Source organism: Hyperoodon ampullatus (genome assembly GCF_949752795.1).
Source record: "Hyperoodon ampullatus genome assembly, chromosome: 19".
In the NCBI taxonomy this organism is placed as follows: domain Eukaryota; kingdom Metazoa; phylum Chordata; class Mammalia; order Artiodactyla; family Ziphiidae; genus Hyperoodon; species Hyperoodon ampullatus.
In genome coordinates, this window is record NC_136932.1 from 48547640 (window position 1) to 48567311 (window position 19672).

A 19672-nucleotide genomic window follows, 5' to 3' on the forward strand; every position below is an offset into this window, starting at 1 on the left:
TACTGAAATATCCTCTTAATTGGTCTCTTTGCTTCCACCCTTGCCCTACCCACTGCCCTGTAAGATTCTCATACTAAGGTCAGAGCCACCATTTTAAAAAGTCAAACTTGATGACATGGCCTCTGCTTAAAATATGCCACTCTCCATTGCATCTGGATAAATTCAAATTCCTCTGAAGACTAAAAACCAAGCAAGAGGTTTACAAGAGTGAAAAATGGAATATGTAGCAACCTAATCAACCAGCAAACAAGAAAAAGAGAAAATGTAAACTTGGGAAAATAAAATGTTTGCCACATGGATAACAGACAATAGGTTAAAGTTAGGAGCTCTTACAAATGGACAATAAAAAGATAACAGCCTCAAAGAAAAATGTACAAACCTATACTCAAGCAATTCTCAGAACAGAGGTAAATACTTTACAAAAATAGGAAAAGATGCTCAAATACACTAGCAATGAAAACTAAAGTAGTAATGAGGTATCACTGTACACCCAGAAAATCTGTCACTTAAAGCTTCAGATCAGGGTGTCCTTTGACCTGCTCATTCCCGGGAAGCCATCTAACTGAACTAAAAGCACCGGTGTGTAAGGGAAGATGGACAAGAATTTGCAGCGTTGTTTGTCGTGGCAAAAAAAAAGGGGGAACAAGGCGAATGATGTAAGAGGTGGATGGTTAATAAATTACGGTCCCATCACCACACAGACACTAAAACAATGGGTCCGTCAGTTGGCTTGAAGGAGACTTGCACGAAGCGTTATCGAGTGAGGAAAGCAAAATGAAGGGCCACAAAAGGGGCCTGTGCAAGCGAGGGGCCCTGAGCTCCCCCGTCAGTCGGCTTCTGCTTTTCTGAGAATGTTTCTGGCAGCGATGCTCACAGCCATGGGGTGTTGAGACCATGATGGTCAAAAAGTACCACTCTGGTTTCAAAAGGCTTAACCTACTTTCAAGGAACGTCTGAACACCTCCTCATAGAATTTCACTAAAAGTGAAACTGAGGTCAACACCAGGCTGTGAGATAATAGAAAATATACTGGTCTCTGCCCCTGATTCCTGGCACAGAGCTCTTGAAATCTTGTAATTTCCTAAGTGGTAAGAACACTCGGAGCATCTCTTGTTCTGATATTTGTCTTGGACCCCATCCCTGACCCGGGGCTCCTAAAACCCTTGTAAAGTTCTGAGTGATAAAAGCATTAGGAGCATCTTTACTCTACGGAGGTGACCCTGAGTGTGCTCCTAGCTGGGGGATGGGCACCAGAAAGACCAAGCCATGATTAGAAGCTTAGAATTTCCAGTCCCACCTCTCATCCTCCAGAGAGGGAAGAGGGGCTGGAAATGGAGTTAATAACTGACCGTGCCTACATGAGGAAGCTCCATAATATCCCCAAAGTACAGGGTTTGGGAGCTTCCCAGTTGGCAAACACATCCACACATTGGGAGGGTGATGTACGCCAACTCCACGGGGACAGGAGCTCCTGTTCTCGGGACCCTCCCAGACTTTGCCCTGTAAATCTCTTCATCTGGCTGTTGGTCTGTATCCTTTATCATATCCTTTAATAACTCGTAAATGTAAGTAAATGTTTCCCTGAGTTCTGTGAGCCACTCTAGCAATTAATGGAATCCAAGGAGGAGGTTGTTGGTACTTCCCATCTATAGCTGGTTGGTCAGAAGCACAGGTGATAAGCGTGTGTGTGTGTGTGGGGGGGGGTGGACAGGCTTGTGGGACTGAGACCTTAACCTGTGGGATGTGATACTATCTCCGGTAGACAGTGTTAGAACTGAGTTAATTGTAGGACACCCAGCTGGCATCACAGAGAACTGGTGGTGTATGGAAACACCTCCACCCCGTGACGTTAGAAATTTTGATACCAGAACCCTCGCAAGGCAGGCACAGTGCCCTTAAAATCCCACCTTGGCGAAGGCATCCCTGCCGTAGCTGGCTTCCTGTTCTGTGTGTTGCTTGTCGATGACATCACGACCCGTAGCCACCGTCCGGTAAAGGAGGGCTTTCTCAACCATATCTGTCTTGGTGGACAGCAATTCTGCTATGATAGATACAAGCCTGCCATTTTCAATCAGAGGCATGTCACCATCCACTACAAACTTTAAATTTCCCTGTATCAGAAGAGAAAAACCAAGACACACCACTTCCAATGAGATTCTGAAACACGATGTCAGGGATATATTTGCTAGTTTAAAAGAGAATTCCAAGGGACCTTGTTCGGAGCACCTATTTTCCTAAATCTATTAATATCTCAACATATAAAAACCTAGTGTTTTATGTATTTTTTCCTTCTCCAGACACTCATCTCTATTTTAATTTTCAGCATATGTTTTTGATGGATGGAAATTTTACATTTTTATGTAGTCAAATCTATGAATCATTTGCTTCAGGGTTTCTCTTTCTTTGGTGTTATACTTAGATTATTCCTACTCTGAAGATTTTATGAATATTTAATATTTTCTTCTATTCCTCATACAGCTATTCTTACATTTAAGCTTTTTATCCACCAGAATGTATGTTGGTATGTGGTGTAAAGTAAGAATTTACCTTTATTTTTTCAGATGGTTAGTTGCTCCAACACTCTTAATCGAATAGTCTAGCTTTTCCTCCTGATTTGAAATATCACCTTTATTACATATTCATTTCCACCAAGTTTTTGAGTCTATTTATATTCCACTCATTCAATAAGCAATAAATACTTATTAGCCATCTACTAAGTGTCCAGCACATGAACTAATCTGTTGATTAACCTGGTGCTGAATTTATGCAGCAAGTTTTAAAGTACTGTGGCTTTTACTATCATTTTAAACCTGGTGGAATTAGTCATGCCTCCTCTCCCCCGCTCCCCCTACCCTACTACTCTAACACATTTTATTCGACCTTCTTACATGTTTATTGTTCTAGGTAAATTCTAGAATCATTACATCAACTGAAAAACAAAATTCCTCTTTGGATTCTGAAGGATTATTGTAGCACCGTATTTATAAACTAGTTGAAAGAATGAGACAATTTAGAATGTTAAAGTCTTCCTAGTCAGGAACATTTAAGAGATTGTTTATATACTGCTTTATAATATTTTTCATATAGGTCCTGTGTATTTCTGATTCACTTAGAGTTAAATATTGCCGCAGGAAAGTGAAAGGTCGTTTTTATTCCAGATTTGTATCCATGTTGTCACTCATTTACTACCAGGTTACATGTTCATTATGTTTCCAACATCTCTAATCATATAGACAGTAATGAAAGGACTCCGACCGATGGGTCTTTACTTCTAAGGTGGGTGTGACGTGTGGAAAATAACCTGTGCATAAGTGGGCCAGGGTGGTCCGTGGTGTTGGCTGCAACGAACTGGATGTGCTTTTAAGCCAGTCATTTCCAATCTATAAAATGAGATCATCAAAATTCTAGTTCTAGAAATCTATGATTCTATGTTTCAAATGCCTTTAGAAATTTGCTCTGTTCAAAAGATTTTAGCGTATCCCACTGGTGGTCACATCACTGCTGAACTCTTTTACCTTTGAAATTAACCAGTTCGAAGTCTGACATACCAGGAAGGCAGTGAACTAAAGCCACAGTCTCAAAACCCACAGTGGCTTGGAAAATCCCTCATATTATTATAACACGTTGGAGGAAACTACAGATGGAGTAATTTCTTCAAAATGTCAGAGGAATTTTCTCTACATAAATTACTTTTTACAAAACCCCAAACCTTCTGAAAGAACATCCTAGTCCCACAGGGAGGCGAAGAATTCTGAAAGGCGTCCCCACTCACCAAGTGAAGAATAGCACCCAAAATTTTATACACTGTTTGAATCTCCTCGGGTTGGAAGCCAATGACTTTCATGGCGTCAGCTACTACTTTGAATTCTGCAGCATCATTGATAGACGACTAGGAATGAAAACAGGAAACTGAGGTCACAGACACTGCATGTGAGCATTAACATCCAAAAACTATGAGACAAAATTCAAGTGTAGCCAAGGTCTTGATGCCTTTGAGTAAGTCATTGAAGGGATGATGGGTATCCAAAGAAAATAAAAATGATTTCAGGGGTAGAAACATAATGCAGCACCCACAATGCCCAACTGTGAGAGTCGCCATCACCTAAGACAAGCACCAGGAACACTTCTGGAACCTTCGGTGAGGAAGCAAGTCCTAAGCTGGCTCAGAGAAGCTCCAGGATGAGTGGAGGAAGTGGCATGAGATGTGAGACCACAAATGGAAACTCCTGACTGATGGAGCCTCCGAGACATATGCCTAACTACTGTCGTCTATGGCTTTCTGTTCCACAATTAGTCTTGTCCAGGCTGGGAACAACACTCCCACGCTTGTACGGTCAGGTTTTCTACTCCACAGGTGAGGAACAGCAGGCCTCTCAAAGCCAAGTGGCCTGCCTTGATCACTCGGCAAGCTAGGAAATGGTCTGGGACTATCACTTCACTTTTTCAGGCATTCAACAAACATGCAGCAAGTCAGATCTTTAAATGGCACAGAAGTGCTGCTGTAGAATAAATGTCTGTCCCCCGACCCCCAAATTCGTAGGTTGAAATCCTAACCCCCAAGGTGATGGTGTTAGGAGGCGGGGTCTCTGGGAGGTGATTAGGTCTTGAGGGTGAAGCCCTTACGATGGGATTGGTACCCATATCAAAGAGACCCCAGAGATCCCTTGGTCCTTCTGCCCTGTGAGGACACAGCAAGCAGGCACCACCTCTGAACCAGGAAGCGTGCATTGACTCTGCAGGTGCCTTGATCTTGGACTTCCCAGCCTCCAGAATTGTGAAAATCAACTTTTGTTGTGTATAAGGCACCCCAGTTTATGGTATTTCTGTTGTAGCAGCCCAGCTAGACTAAGACGGGGGTTCAAAGATAAATCGCCTGCCTTGAGGATCTGTAGCCCTCAGGTTGGAAATACAAGAGTATCAATAAAATTTACAATAAAGCAATGGTAATGCTTATCTTAGCAGTTTTCCCAAAGCAGCATCTGCGCAGGGCCTGATCTCTTCCTTGGTGAGTTTCTGCTCTGGCCGGGACACACAGAGCTGGCCTGACGCTCACCTGCTAAGGAAGAGCACAGGGAGGATCCCCCTCTGCCTGATGAGCACGTGTTCCTCTAACGTCCAGGACACGACCAGGCAAGCTCTTCCCCCTCCCAGCTCTCTGAGTGAGATAGTCAACCTTGTCAAGTCTCAATTTCCTCGTGGGTACAATGGGAATAATAATACCTTTCTTACAGGGTTGTTGTGGGAATGGAATGAGAATTTATAGAAAGCACCTCCCTAGCTCCTAGCACATAAAAAGCACTTGAGTATCAGATATCACTATTATTAGAAGCTGCAACCATGTCAAAACTGTAAAGAAACCAGACGCAAAGTCTACATGTCCTACTGAGGAGAACTGTCAGCTGCTTACCTAACAGGCATTCCCCAGCCCCACTTCTTTCTTGTTGATAGAACGCTGATTTGTTTATCCATCCCTGAGTGCACCCGTTCTTCAGAATTGGTGCCAGCCTCAGGAGGTAAATCTTCATTGGTCTAAACAAATCACAGGGACCTTATTCCCTTTACCAAGTGATTGGTCAGCCATGGGCATGTGATGCCATTCTGGTCCGTAAGACATGAGGTTTCCCTAGCTTATCAAGGGTTACGGCCAGGAACGTTTCCTCTGCCTGTGACTCCTAGAACTGCTGCTGCCATTTGGGGACCATGAGGAAAATCAGCTGTAGCAGACCAGCCCGATCCAGTGAGGATGGCAGAACTGGTAAGTGGGAGAAACAAACGAACATCTGGGTCCCTATCAACATTGTTAAGGCACTGAATTAACCACGTCTGGAACTGCCCCATCCTAGGGCTTCTTGTTATGTGAGAGAACCAAGTTCCTTGTTGTTTTTGGTGACTTTTAAATGGGTCTTACCTTACCTGTAACCCACAGGGTCGTAAATGTACATGAGTCCTATATTTTAGAATAGCTAAGTAAAAGTATGATACACAGAGTGTAATATTTTATAGTTACTAAAATCATTCTATTAATTTATATTTGTTTACATGGGAAGATATTAATGATTATATTATAATATAATAAAAGGTTTATTTCATCAGGATTTATTATATGATTCCATGAATAAATATATAAACTGTTGTTATCGATAATTATCTCTGGATGGTGAGCTTTAGAATATTTTTATTTCCTTTTGGTTCATTTTTATTTTAGGTTTTGACTGTGATCATGTATTGCTTCTTTGTTTTTATTAGAGAGGCAGAAAAAAAGGAGGGGGAGGAATAGGAATGGAAAACTTTGATGGAAAGGGAACCTAAGCTAAATTTAGCTTTGAAAAAAAGGCTAAATGTTTATTTAATACTTGCTTTCTGTGGGGCTCTACATGACCGGGCCAAAAGCCACTTGGTCAATAAGACAATTTGATTTAAAAAGAATATTTTCAGTCACTGGCTTTTTAAGTGTCGATTTTACAATCCTTTATACATCTTTAAGTACCTCTGACCTATTCTCAGAAAGCTGGAGTATTGCCCTCCGGTGTTTTGTTTGCTTTCAATTAATTTTCAGCCAAACACCCTGTTCTCAGATGACTGTAAAAGTAAAAAATTCGTGCAACTTAAATTTCAAACAATGGAAAATTGCAAAATGCTAAATATCATTTATTTATATGCACAATAATAAAAAGACCATTAAACCAGTAATGCAGGTATAATTAGCTTAAGATGAAGAGCAAAAATTACAAAAAAAAAGAAACACCTCCCACATCTAGATTCTTTCCTTTTATAAATTCTTTTATTTTTCCCCCAACTACAAAAGCTGTGCATTTTTAATTATAGAAGAAATGTGAAATGCGGAAAAAGCAGAACACAAATATCCATAATCTCATCCATCCAGAGTAAACAAGTAAAACCCTGGTCTATTTCCCTCCAAATCTTATTTCATGTATGTGTGTGTGTGTATGTGTGTGTGCGTGTGTATGTATGTGTGTGTGTGTGTGTGTATATATATATATATACACACACACACACACACATACATACACACACTCCTTTCCTCCAACAAAATTGGATAACACTGCAATTACTGTTTTATAACCTATCACCAATAAGCTACTATATTACTAGGATTAGCTATAAAATGGCTAGCAGAAATTATATTATATATATAGCAGAAAACTAATTAGAAATAAAAGGGCAAAAAGATCTGCATATGTGTGAGCAAGGGCTTACATGCAAAGGAAGGGCAAAAAAATCGAAAAAAATTGAAGGCTGAATAGAAATGCTCCAAGGGTCACAAAACTATTTCTAGGATACATCAAAATCATTATTGGAAAAAATAGTGAATAGCAATCTTTGATATCCATTTTCAACCACAGTGCTTTTATTTATTTATCTATTTATCTATCTATTTATTTATTTATAACCACAGTGCTTTTAAACTTTCGTCTTACCAACTTGCCTTTGGACAAATGATATGGTACCTTCTTTTGTGGTGGATTTCCTACTTGTAACAATATTTTTATAGTGTCAAAATAAAAGTAATAGGATTAAAAATTTTTAAAAACCCCACAATATCATAAGAGAGAAACTTCTTTCCTATTGGATGGTGATAAAATACAGTAATGGGTTATTAAGCAAAGTTATTGAGTCAATAATATATTGAATCTCCATCCCTGAGAATTTTAAAAATAGAGTAGAATAAAAGAGGCATTCATTTGCCTAAAGGCAGCAGGCTGGACCAGATAATTATTTAATGTCCCTTCTGATTCTCTGATTCTATTTCTGAATCATCTCAAAAAGGAAACTCTTACCTTTAATTGGGCTCCAACATGGATGTAGTTGTAGGATGAAAGGGATTTCTGGAGATGCAGAGAGCGGAGCATCTGCTCTGAACCTCCCTGGAGTAGCTGAAAAATATTTAATTAAAAATAAGTTAGCAAAATACATCCTGAACCCAACACACCATGTATTCTTACTGGTAGTCTAGCTTTTTTTCATTTTCTGGGCTAATTCACTTAGGTCCTCCTGTTTCTAGCTTCGAAGAATTTTTTTTAAACCTCGAAGGTAATGGCTTCAACATCATCAGTGATGAACAATGTTATACAGTCATGAGGAAAATTATTTTATAAAGTCTTAGCCCTTTCACAACATAACTGGCATGAAAGGTTTTGCTTTGACTGTGGCCATTTGTAAAACAGGAGCTTGCGCTCTGTGGTGGTCACGTGCTTAGCAGCCTTGTTATCTGGACAGCATAGGGTTATGTTTCAAATTCAGAAAAAGCCAATATTGCCTCAGAACTAAGAGGTGTCAGCAGCCAGTCATATGTTGAATCACACTGGAAACAAACAGCTTTGCCTCATCAATCTCTATATCCCAGGAAAGGCCAACTGGGTAACCAGGGCTGTAGTGCTGGACAAAGACAAATTCCAACACTTTCACTCAAGTGCGGAAAAAGTTATGGGTTCTTGAAACGAACAGAACTCTTACATGTGGTAGAAAGCTAGTTTATTGGAAACATGGCGAATTGTCAACAAAAACACAAATACAATACGCACAGTCCTTCTACATAGAACATGCATTTTTGAAGGCAATACATTTAAATCCTCTATATTAAACTGCACACTTTGGTTTAATGAAAAGATGTAACTATTGGATTTTTAAAATTGATTTTTTTTTTAACGAAAACAACCTGAATTTCTATTCCCATCTCTGGAACACCCCAAAATGGGAACAAAAGCTTCAATTCAAAAATAAGACAAAATTAATTTAACACATTCAGAATGTACCATTTCAAAAGCTTTCAGGGTCATTAAAATGTTACCTACACTGCAAAGAAACACAAGGGATGCTCAACTAAGGCAGTCATCTGGTTGGTTAACCACCTGCTAGCTCTTTATAACAGCCATGCTCGTCAAGTCTCTGAAGAAGCCCACGCGGCAGGGTGTATGCGTGTGTGCACACATAAGTAACGTATCGCAGGCCAATGGAGGCATGGGAGGCACAGGACAGGAGAGAGCCCCAAATAAAAACATCCATTTCCTGCACAACTGAGCAAATGGTTGATTATCTGCATAACAGATTACTAACCTGATAGAAAGAATGAAAGCTTCTTTCTCCTGGCTGTTGCACAATCACTCTGGACTAAAAAAAAAAAAAAAAAAAAAAAAAAAGCACATTAAAATCAATAATCTGATGAGGGATATATATGCAATGCAATACTACTCAGTCATAAAAAAGAATGAAATAATGCCATTTGGAGCAACATGGATGGCCCTAGAGATTACCATACTAAGTGGAGCAAGTCAGAAAGAGAAAGACAAATATCATATGATATCACTTATATGTGGAATCTAAAAAATAATACAAATGAACTTACTTACAAAACAGAAACAGACTCACAGACATAGAGAACAGACTTGTGATCTCCAAAGGAGAGAGGGGATGAATTGGGAGTTTAGGATTAGCAGATGCAAACTATTATAGAATATATAATACAGAATGAATAAACAACAAGGGCCTACTGTATAGCACAGGGAACTACATTCAATATCCTGTGATAAGCCATAATGGAAAAGGATATGAAAAAGAATATACATATATAACTGAATCACTGTGCTGTATGGCAGAAATTAACACACTGTAAATCAACTATACTTCAGTAAAATAAATTTTTAAAAAATCATTCATCTGAGAATGTACTCCTAAAAGAAAATGAGAGCCACTTTCCCAGGGAATCCTGTATCAACAGAGCACTGAAATGTCCTAAAGACCGCACGGATGGGACCAACCTAAAACCAGATCTCTATGGGGTTTTCTGTGCAATTCTTTGACAATTCTTTTTACTCTTTTAAAAGAAGAGTTCCTTAAACTTTCTGAAAATGAAGCTATTTTGATTTTTTAAACCTAGAGCCTAAAGAGGAAATTTTTTTGGGTTGGGGGATTGCAAGTGGGGAGAATAGGAAGGAATGTTTAGGGAGGAATATTCTCAACATTCCCTTCCTGAGGGCCTGCTGGCATTTCAAAGAGCAATGCCTTATATCCTGTAATAAAGTGAGCTGAACAAAATCCATATACAGAGACCTCCGCTTTAGATGGCTTCGAAAAGATTGCTCTTAAGAGAGGAGTCAAAATGTATGTTCATTCAAGGGGATTCTTTTGATTGAGCACGTACTTTACGTGAAGCCATGAAACATTCTGGAAAAAAGACTGATAATGACTGGCACTTCCTGTCATTTTTCAACTGACTCTGATAAAACAAGGTTTCCTTAACAGTCTGACTTCAGTTTAACAAACAAAAATAAGATTTATACTGCTTTCTGCTGCCATAAAGATTGCTATGGTGTGATTGAGATGGAAGACACTTAACGGAGAAGGCATGTCAGTTCAAATCTGAGTACAATTCAAGGTGGAGACTTAACCTAGTAAAGTTCAATCTTAACTGTAATAACCAGGCGAATCTACTCAAGATTAGTTAGGACACAGCCTCTCTGGCAGTCCCCAGAGGAGGGTTTTAACTGGAATCTTCTACAAATTGGGCCTATCATTCACACGGGCAGATAAAAACACACTCTAAGTTTTCACACACCAAATGCAGGATGCTTCATAATTAGGCTGTAAGATCACAAAGTACATCTATGTTACTATAAAGCAGTGAACAAAGAGAAACTAGAAGGAAATTAAAATAAATCAATCAATTAAAATAAAAACATGGGAGGGTGTGTAGAAGGAGTAGAAGTGATTAGTCCTAGATAGGTTTTTGTTAAACCTTACCCAAAAGTTGGCACCCCTCACCACCGCCCCCACCTAAACCTTTACCTACAAAGTCTATAACTTTTCCCAGCTTGATATTGTAAGTGCTAATAAGAGAACACAAAAAGAGATTATTTTGCCATAGAAAGCTAACTGAGAAGCAGGAAGGGACAGAGAGCAGGATTAAACGCTACTTTGGGGCAATGAAAGAAATTCTACTAATATAATCAGGTTTTTTAAAAGAACATTCAGCATTAACAGACTCATAGATACAGAGAACAAACTGGTGGTTGCCAGAGGGGATGGGGCTGGGGGGATGGATGAAATAGGTGAAGGGGATTAAGAAGTACAAACTACCAGTTACAAAATAAATGAGTCTCGGGGAGGTAATGTACACAGGGAATATAGTCAATAACACTGTAAACTTTGTATGGTGACGATGGTAACTGGTCTTACTGTGGTGATCATTTTAGAGTGTCTAAAAATACTGAATCGCTACATGGTACACCTGAAACTAATATTGCAGGTTAATTATAACTCAATTTGAAAAAACAATTCTAGGCTCCCTCCAAAAAATATCAGCATTTGCAAACATTACCCTCAGAAATTAAGCACTTTTTACCTTCTCCAGTAAGTAGTTATTGATATGTCCACCAATAGGGTCCCCCTTGAAATCAAAGTTGATATCCATGTATTTTCCAAACCTGCTTGAGTTGTCATTGCGGTTGGTTTTGGCATTTCCGAAAGCTTCCAAGACACAGTTGGACTTAAGCAACATATTCTTCACTCTTTAACACAGATAAATGAAAGTCACTGTAAAAGTTTTAAAGGCTGGGACTTTAAAGAAACTAAATTTCATTAAAAGACACACAAATTTGTGTACAAAGATGCTGACTGTATGTAACATCAAAAAATATATATATTACAAACAACCTAAATGTCCACCAATAGGGATGGATAAAAATAAATTTTTGTTTCCCAGTACAATACGTAGTGACATAGAAAGATGTGCAGAATATATTAATGAATGAGAGATGAAGTTGCAAAATAATATGTATTGCAGGATTTGTGTGTGTGTGTGTGTGTGTGGGTGCACGTGTGTGGGGGCATGTGTGTGTGCACACACACATGTGTTAGTAAATGCTTACAAATCTGGAGGGGACAGCACACTTCATTATGGTTACCTAGGTTGATGGGGTAGGTAGGGTGGAATTTCAGGGAACTTTCATGTTTTACATCATTCTGTAAATTTTAGTTTTTCTTTTAAATGAACATATTTTATTTACATAAAGAAAAATCTTAAAAAGAGATGCTCTGAAAAGAACGGCTGATACAGAAAATGATTCCATTTTTAAAGTTCTTGCTTATAAAGCCTAGTGAAATTTACTGCATTTGGTTAATACATCATAAATGTGGTCTTGATTAGTTTAGAAACTGCTCATCATTTCGTTTGAAGCTGTATGGAATCTCTCTTTGGTACCAGGTATTTAAGTCATTCTTTATTCGATGAATGCTAACTCTTTATAGAGCAGTCTCTCCCAGTGGATATATTTTAACTTCATTCTAGGCTTTATGTCTTTGTTTCTATTTCACTGACAAAATTCCTCTTATATGGGCATATCGCCGAAATAACCTGATGTACCGGATCCCCTGGCCCTTCCACTACCACTGTAAGTGACCCTACAAATTTACCTCCTCATGAATGAAAGTCTAATTATAATTGGGGCAAGGGAAACTGCTTGCTTATGATAAACAAAGGAAAGTGTCTATAAAACAGTGGTAAGATATGCTCTTTAAAAACTAGTAAATGAGGCTTCCCTGGCGGCACAATGGTTAAGAATCTGCCTGCCAATGCAGGGGACACGGGTTCGAGCCCGGGTCCGGGAAGATCTCACATGCCACGGAGAAACTAAGCCCATGCACCACAACTACTGTAGCCCGTGCGCCTAGAGCCCGTGCTCTGCAACAAGAGAAGCCACTGCGATGAGAAGCCTGCACACCACAACGAAGAGTAGCCCCCGCTCGCAGCAACTAGAGAAAGCCTGAGCGCAGCAACAGACCCAACACAGCCAAAAAAAAATAATAATAATAAATAAAAAAACTAGTAAATGTAAATATGCCTTACTCCACTGTACCAACTGGGTTTAGAAATAAAATTAATTTAGTTCTCAGCCAGTTACTCTCCTCAGCTCCAAAGGAAATTTTAAAAACTTACTCATATCCTTGTTCTTGTCCTATTAGGTTGCAAAGTCAGAATCAGAATTGGGGATGTATCACTATTAAGAAAAATACCTCTTTTGACCTGGCAATCTAGCCCAATTCTACCCATGCAGGGTAGTCTAGTCCAAATTCTCTGCTTTCAGGCCAACCCAGCTTCCTTTCTCTCTATTCATAAAACTGAAGATTGAGATGTATATACGGAATGTGACTCTTCTGTAAATAAATACTGAGCCTCAAAGTAGCAACTTTGGAAAGCTCTTATTTTTTCCTCTTCAAAAAGTCCACACCACATAAGAAAGTCAAGCCATGTTGCTTTATAGCCACACTTCCTACTTTCTTATTTTTTAAAAAAACCCATCCCTTCATTCCTTACATATTTACTACGTAAATACCACGTACCAGACACTCTGTTGAACCCTGGGCCCCAGACAGTGCGTACCCGCTTTATCACTCATCTTGCTGTGAGCAGAGCATGATGTGGCCTGAAACCCGTTCAGGAAATGAACCCTATTCAGAGCTTCTAATACCAAGGTTCTGCTTCTAGCAATGATGGACCAGCATGGATCTGTCTCCCAGAGTCCCCCTTTCACTCTAGGGAGTGTAGAACACAGTTTACAAAAGATGCTGGTATAGTAGAAAGAGCAAGAAACCTGTGAGAGCTTGAACAATACAACTACCAGTAAAGTATAACATCTTTGCTGAGCACACATAACACTGAAGGCAGCGGTGATAGACTAGAATCACCTTAGCAGTATCTTTCTATTAAAAACAAATACAGAAATCGAGGGATATAAATAAAAGTACAGGGACAGTATGCAGGAAGGGAATCAAAGTAATTTAACCATTAATAAACACTCCATGCATATCAGAGCTTAGGCCTAACCTAGTCAAGTCTGTATAGAAAATGAAGCTCCAGTGAGAACTTCCTCCCATTGTTAGACTGCCCTTACCTTTCAATCTCCGCTCTCTGACTGGGGTTGGTGATGGCCGCAATGTACTGCATGATGTACTTACTGGCTTCCGTTTTACCAGCTCCACTTTCCCCTGGGGAAGAATTGTGCAAGGCTTAAGATTACAACTTAAACCAAGAGGAATAATTTTTAATAGAATAATTTCAAGTTTTGACATTAGTTATTCATTTGAAATCCCTTATGTTTCACTGTTTGGTTTTTTGGGGGGTTTTTTTGAGTTATTTCATCCTGTCGATATGGGATTGGTTCTAACAGATCTGAACATGTTGAAAAAATTAAAACTACTGTAGAAGCAAAATAACAGATTACAGATCAAGATTTACTTAGTAAAAATATCGAGGGATAAAATGTGGTAAACTAATTCCTTAAAGTCTTAGTACTTAGTGACTCTGAAGTCCAGTGGAAAAGAAACAAGGAAGTGACAAACAGTGGCCACGGCAAAATTCATATAACTTTGTTTTCTATGGCAGGGTTTTAAAAAATCTTAATGGGGATGAAATAATTTTTTCAGAAAATTAGAGCAATTTTAGTGAAAAAACAAAACAAAGGCAGCACGCTCCAGACATACGGTGTCACAGAAAAAGCATGACAACTCACATAAGGAGGGGAAGAGGGAGAAGTTTATAATTATCAACCCAGATTTTTAAATGTTTATCCCTTGTGACCCAAAACTCCACTTGTAGAATTTTATACTCTAGAAATACTAAAAATACTAATATAATCCAATGATACTCTTCAAAGGTTTGCAGACTACACTATGTGTTATAGCTAAAATCTGAAAATAATATGCCCATCAGTAGAGGACTGGGTAAATAAATTATGATTCAACTATTCAATGGCATACTACACAACTGTTAGAGAATGCACTACTTCTATAGGTACTCTAATGAAAAGATGTCCACTAGACATTGTTAAATGGAAAAACAAGTTAGGTAATAGCAGTTATAACGTAATTCTATAATTCTATATTTATAATTACATATGCATGTGTGACTATACGTATTTGCACACACCGAGAAAATGTTTAAAAGGATAAATGCTTTATTGTTCACAGGCGTTACTGCTAGGATTTTGGGGGGAACAAGGTAGTCAAGGGAAAGGGACTTTGTGCTTTCACTTTATACACTTATAAAATTGCCTCCCGCTCCACCCCGCCACCTTTTACAATCAGGCAATAATACTGCCTTCAAAATTTGTTTTAGGGCTTCCCTGGTGGCATAGTGGTTGAGAGTCCACCTGCCAATGCGGGGGACACGGGTTCGTGCCCCGGTCCGGGAGGATCCCACATGCCGCGGAGCGGCTGGGCCCGTGAGCCATGGCGGCTGAGCCTGCGCGTCCGGAGCCTGTGCTCCGCAACGGGAGAGGCCGCAACAGTGAGAGGCCTGCGTACCGCAAAAAAAAAAAAAAAAAAAAAAAAATTGTTTTAATAAAATGTAGCCTTAGGATATGATTCTTCAACTCCAACACTAAGTTGCCTCACTTCTCTGACCCTTAATATCCTCATCTGTGAAGTAGAAACACAACTGTCCTACTTACCAAACAGAGAGCTGCACTGATAACCAAAATGGAATAAAGATCACCAAAGCCTTATAAAAGTATAAAGCCACTCATGCGAATATGAGGTATTATTAGCATGAAAAAAAAGTCCCACAGTTGGGGAGAGGGTATCCTGGGTCAGTGGGCAGATATTTTCTTGTTCCCAACTCACTACACAAGATTCCTTGAAGAGCTCAGCTTTACAGAGAGGGCTCGGCTCCAGTGCTTGGGCACCCAGGGTCTGTCAACTGTCTCCCTCTCTGCAGCCTTTAAAGCTCTGGCCCCCAGCTCTGAGAGCCTGCTTCCAGCCCCCAGGCCTCTGTATGTCCCTGGTCACTAGCTCCCGTTCACCAGTCTGACTTGGAGTTCATTCTTCCTTTTTGGTACCTCAGGATTTCATTTTCCTGGTTTCATTCTGTGATTATTTAAAGTAATTTTTGTTAGATTTTTATGCAGTAGTTTTCCATGTTTGAGATGGGAGGATGAATTTCCCATGTCACCTCAGTCTACAAAATTGACCAGAAGTTCATCCAAACATAATATGTAATGTGTAAATGAACCAAGATTAGCAGATGCTCAGAAATGATAGAAATAATCTGGCATTACATTTTTTTTTTCTCCTATAAAATTACTTAAGCTTTTAACTTCAAAAAAGAACTAATGTTCGGACCCTTGAGTACCAAGTAAGTTAAATACGTATTGACCTTGGAAGAACAGGGAACTCCTTAAATACCTGATATCACAATGCAAGTGTCCTTTGATCGCCTCTTCATAGCCTTGTAAGCAGCATCGGCAATGGCAAAAAGATGCGGAGGTCTCTCGTACAGTTCACGCCCTTTGTACTGCTCGATAGTGTCTCTCCCATAGATGTTCAACAACTTGTAGGGATTCACAGAGACAACGACTTCTCCAATGAATGTGTAGATACGCCCTTTTTCAAATCTGCACAGAAGCCAAAGAAAAGGAAGATGGAGCTGTGGTTATACAGAGATGCTATTTCTTTCCTATGAGTCTCTTATTTCCAAGAAAATCCAAACATCCCAGGAACTATTTCTGAACTGACATTTCACGGTTCTGAGTTTACTTTTAGAGATGATGCTTGAGGCTGGGTTCCTTTGGATGCTGCTGGTAGAAAAGATCAGTAGGGGTTATAAGCCAAGAGAGAAGAAAGAATTTAATATTTTGCAGGCTGGGGATTTCCTAATTTCCAAAATACAGAAGGGTAAGAAATAAAAAGAGTTGAAGACAACCTTAGAGCTCCAGGAGGAAAAGATAACAGAAGCCGGAGCAGGTCTTGAAATCCATTTAGTCAGATTTTCAGTGGTAAAGAAAATTGTCCAAATACGTTTATTTCTTCTCCCTCTTGAAATCCCACTAAAATGTCAGTAAAGGAATAAAAACAGCAAAATCCATACCAGAGAGAATGGTAGAGGAGACATTTCTGGCATAAATCGAATTTGCTTTTTAAAAAAATGACTGCCTAAAATTCCACAGTGCAGATATACCCTTATTAATTCAATCATCCCCCCATCCTTCCTGCTATTATGAACAAATTGTAGAAAGTACTCTTGGCACATAATCTTACAAATCAGTGTCTTTATTTCTGTGGAACGGATTCCCAGGAATGAGATAGCTGGTTGAAAGGTACGTGTATTTTAAAAAGTATAACATGATCCCACCACTCACACATAAAAGAAGCAAAAATCCACCCTGTATATGTATATGATATGTATATAAATTGTACATAAATATATTTTGTAAATGATTACATGAGCATGGAAAAATATGAAAGGCTGCATATTATGTCTTACTTTTTTTTTTTTTTTTTTTTTTGGTGCGGTACGCGGGCCTCTCACTGTTGTGGCCTCTCCCGTTGCAGAGCACAGGCTCCGGACGCGCAGGCTCAGCGGCCATGGCTCACGGGCCCAGCCGCTCGGCGGCATGTGGGATCTTCCCGGACCGGGGCACGAACCCGTGTCCCTTGCATCGGCAGGCGGACTCTCAACCACTGCACCACCAGGGAAGCCCTGTCTTACGTATTTTTAAATACATACAGTAGGGTGATGAGGAGGAAGGCCATGTGGGCAGTTGGAAGAAAGCCAGAGGAACTGAGGAAAAAAAAGAGTAAAAAAAAAAAAACCCCAGCATACATGATATGACTCCAATTGTGCAAAATCACGTGTCTATATTTGCAAAGAAAAAATTCAATATAAAATTTAGAAAACCCATATATATTTACCATTGACACATTAACTCACACATATAAACATATGAACCAGAGCGAGGCCAACACCCAAATGGACGTTTCTACACAAGTGGCTGCCACTACATTCTCCACCTGCCGAGAGGCACAGGCAGGGAGAGCTCGTTTCCAAGAGCTGGGAGAAGAGAGCACCAGGATGGGAGAATGCTGGTCCATGGACAGCGGCCGGGTCTCTGAGCACTCCTGTTGTAGGGTCACTGCAGCAGAGAAATAACTAAAGCATTTGAGACCAAAGGGCAAGACCCTTAAACTCCCTTTACACTGGAATGAAGGCTATCCGCTATAATTAGTAGTGGAAACAAACATGCTGATAATGTCAACAATAAATTAAGACCAAGATGTTTATCAAGTAGTTAGTGTATGTTTAAATAAGAGTTATTGACCACTTTAAGGTTTTCTGTGCATTTTTCTCCTGTGGTTTTCCTTTGCATCCTCCCCATTGTTGGACAGAAAGTTTACATGGTAGCTAAATGCACCAACCCTGGAATCCCTGACACCTGAGTCCAAAGGCTCACACTGCAAACTTAAGAGCAGCGAGCCTATGAAAGCTGCTTAACCTCCATGAGTTTCACCTCCTTCACCTGTAAAAGGGAGATAATTATACCCTTCCCTCCCTCTGGCAAGAAATACTTAAAAAAAAAAAAGCGATGAATCTTATGCATCCAATTATGTTCTACATGAAGGAGGCTTTTAATGAATGCTTTTATTTTATTAACATTGCTACGAAAATCACAGCAATCCCTACACACGAGGAATTAATGCAGTGATCCTAATTCGATTCCCTGCCTCAGCTGTCAATCAACATGAGTCATAAGCAAAATGTCTACATAACTCATGTTCAAAGACCCACAAAAATAATAAGAAGCTAAGCCTTTCTGGCTTAACCTGAAAATGTGAAGGACATGCTCGACAGCTATCTTCAAAGATAAGAACTGAAAGGACAAAATTCTTTAGTTTAAAAAAACACTGTCCAAACAGAAAAATAAAGAGAAGAAGAAGGATGTTAGGAAAAAAAAATTGCCTCATGAGTCTGGAACTCTGTGACTAAGAGACAGCAAATAACATATGAGATTAGAATGTTGTTCTAAGACTCCAGGTCCGTCCAATCATGTACTTTCTCTGAAATTCCATTTTATTTCAAATAGAATGTTCTGTTTATCAAAACTTCTGAGCATCTTTGTAAAACACAACAGATAAAACCATCCACTGAGTAGCTATGAACTTGAAGACAGCGGCAAAGGCTTAACAAAATACGATATTAAACACAATGTTTCAGCAAAAGTTTGGCTGTTAAAGATGAAACTTTCAATTTGGTTAGGTCTCAAAATTACCACTAGATGGTGTCAGCATACACCTTAACACCAACCCAAGATTCCCGTCTGCTTTGGAGAGCCTCGGGGTATGAAGTAAGCAAGCACTTAGGTAATCCTCACCTCTTTGGTTTGCCTCTAGGAGGAATGGCAGTAATTATCCTAGATGACAAATGCGTGATACCACTTCTTACAAGAGACCAAGGAAGGCATTTCTAGGACCTCTGTGTGCAAACCTTTTATCATTCATTCTGCATAGTTGAAATATTTCAGGTTTCATACATTTTATCATTATTATTCAATATCTACTTTGTGCCAGGCACTGGGTGTGACCCTGGGGATTAAAAAAGGAATAAGGAGCAGGGAAGTATTATAAGTCAATAATAATGACCTAGTGTGATAGGTAAGATACTAAAAGCAGGTACCATGGTGGCACAGAAGATCACAACAAACTCCTTGTGATATAGAACCCTGAAGGGTATTATACAAACTACAGTAGGGCGCACACGTCTTTTGTGTTCTGGCCTCCACATTTCTCTCCACTGGACCCTCCTAACTCCCCACACACTTCCACACATCAACCCCACTCCCACCCCTCCAGCCCATGTCACTCTTGCTCTCACATTAATGAGCTA

At 39.5% G+C, this 19672-nt stretch overlaps 1 protein-coding gene across 1 annotated transcript in view; it reads right to left on the reverse strand.

Annotated features, from left to right (window-relative positions):
• MYO1D (myosin ID) overlaps window positions 1-19672 on the reverse strand; it is a gene marked incomplete at its 3' end in the record, with an annotated part of 342027 nt that overhangs the window by 228891 nt on the left and 93464 nt on the right. Inside the window, exons 2-8 of the mRNA XM_079726329.1 lie at window positions 16198-16406; window positions 13908-14001; window positions 11360-11525; window positions 9076-9129; window positions 7800-7895; window positions 3773-3889; window positions 1908-2111 (exon numbers count right to left, since the gene is read on the reverse strand). Coding sequence (XP_079582455.1) covers window positions 1908-2111; window positions 3773-3889; window positions 7800-7895; window positions 9076-9129; window positions 11360-11525; window positions 13908-14001; window positions 16198-16406 — 940 coding nt within the window. The remainder of the gene's footprint in view (window positions 1-1907; window positions 2112-3772; window positions 3890-7799; window positions 7896-9075; window positions 9130-11359; window positions 11526-13907; window positions 14002-16197; window positions 16407-19672) is intronic.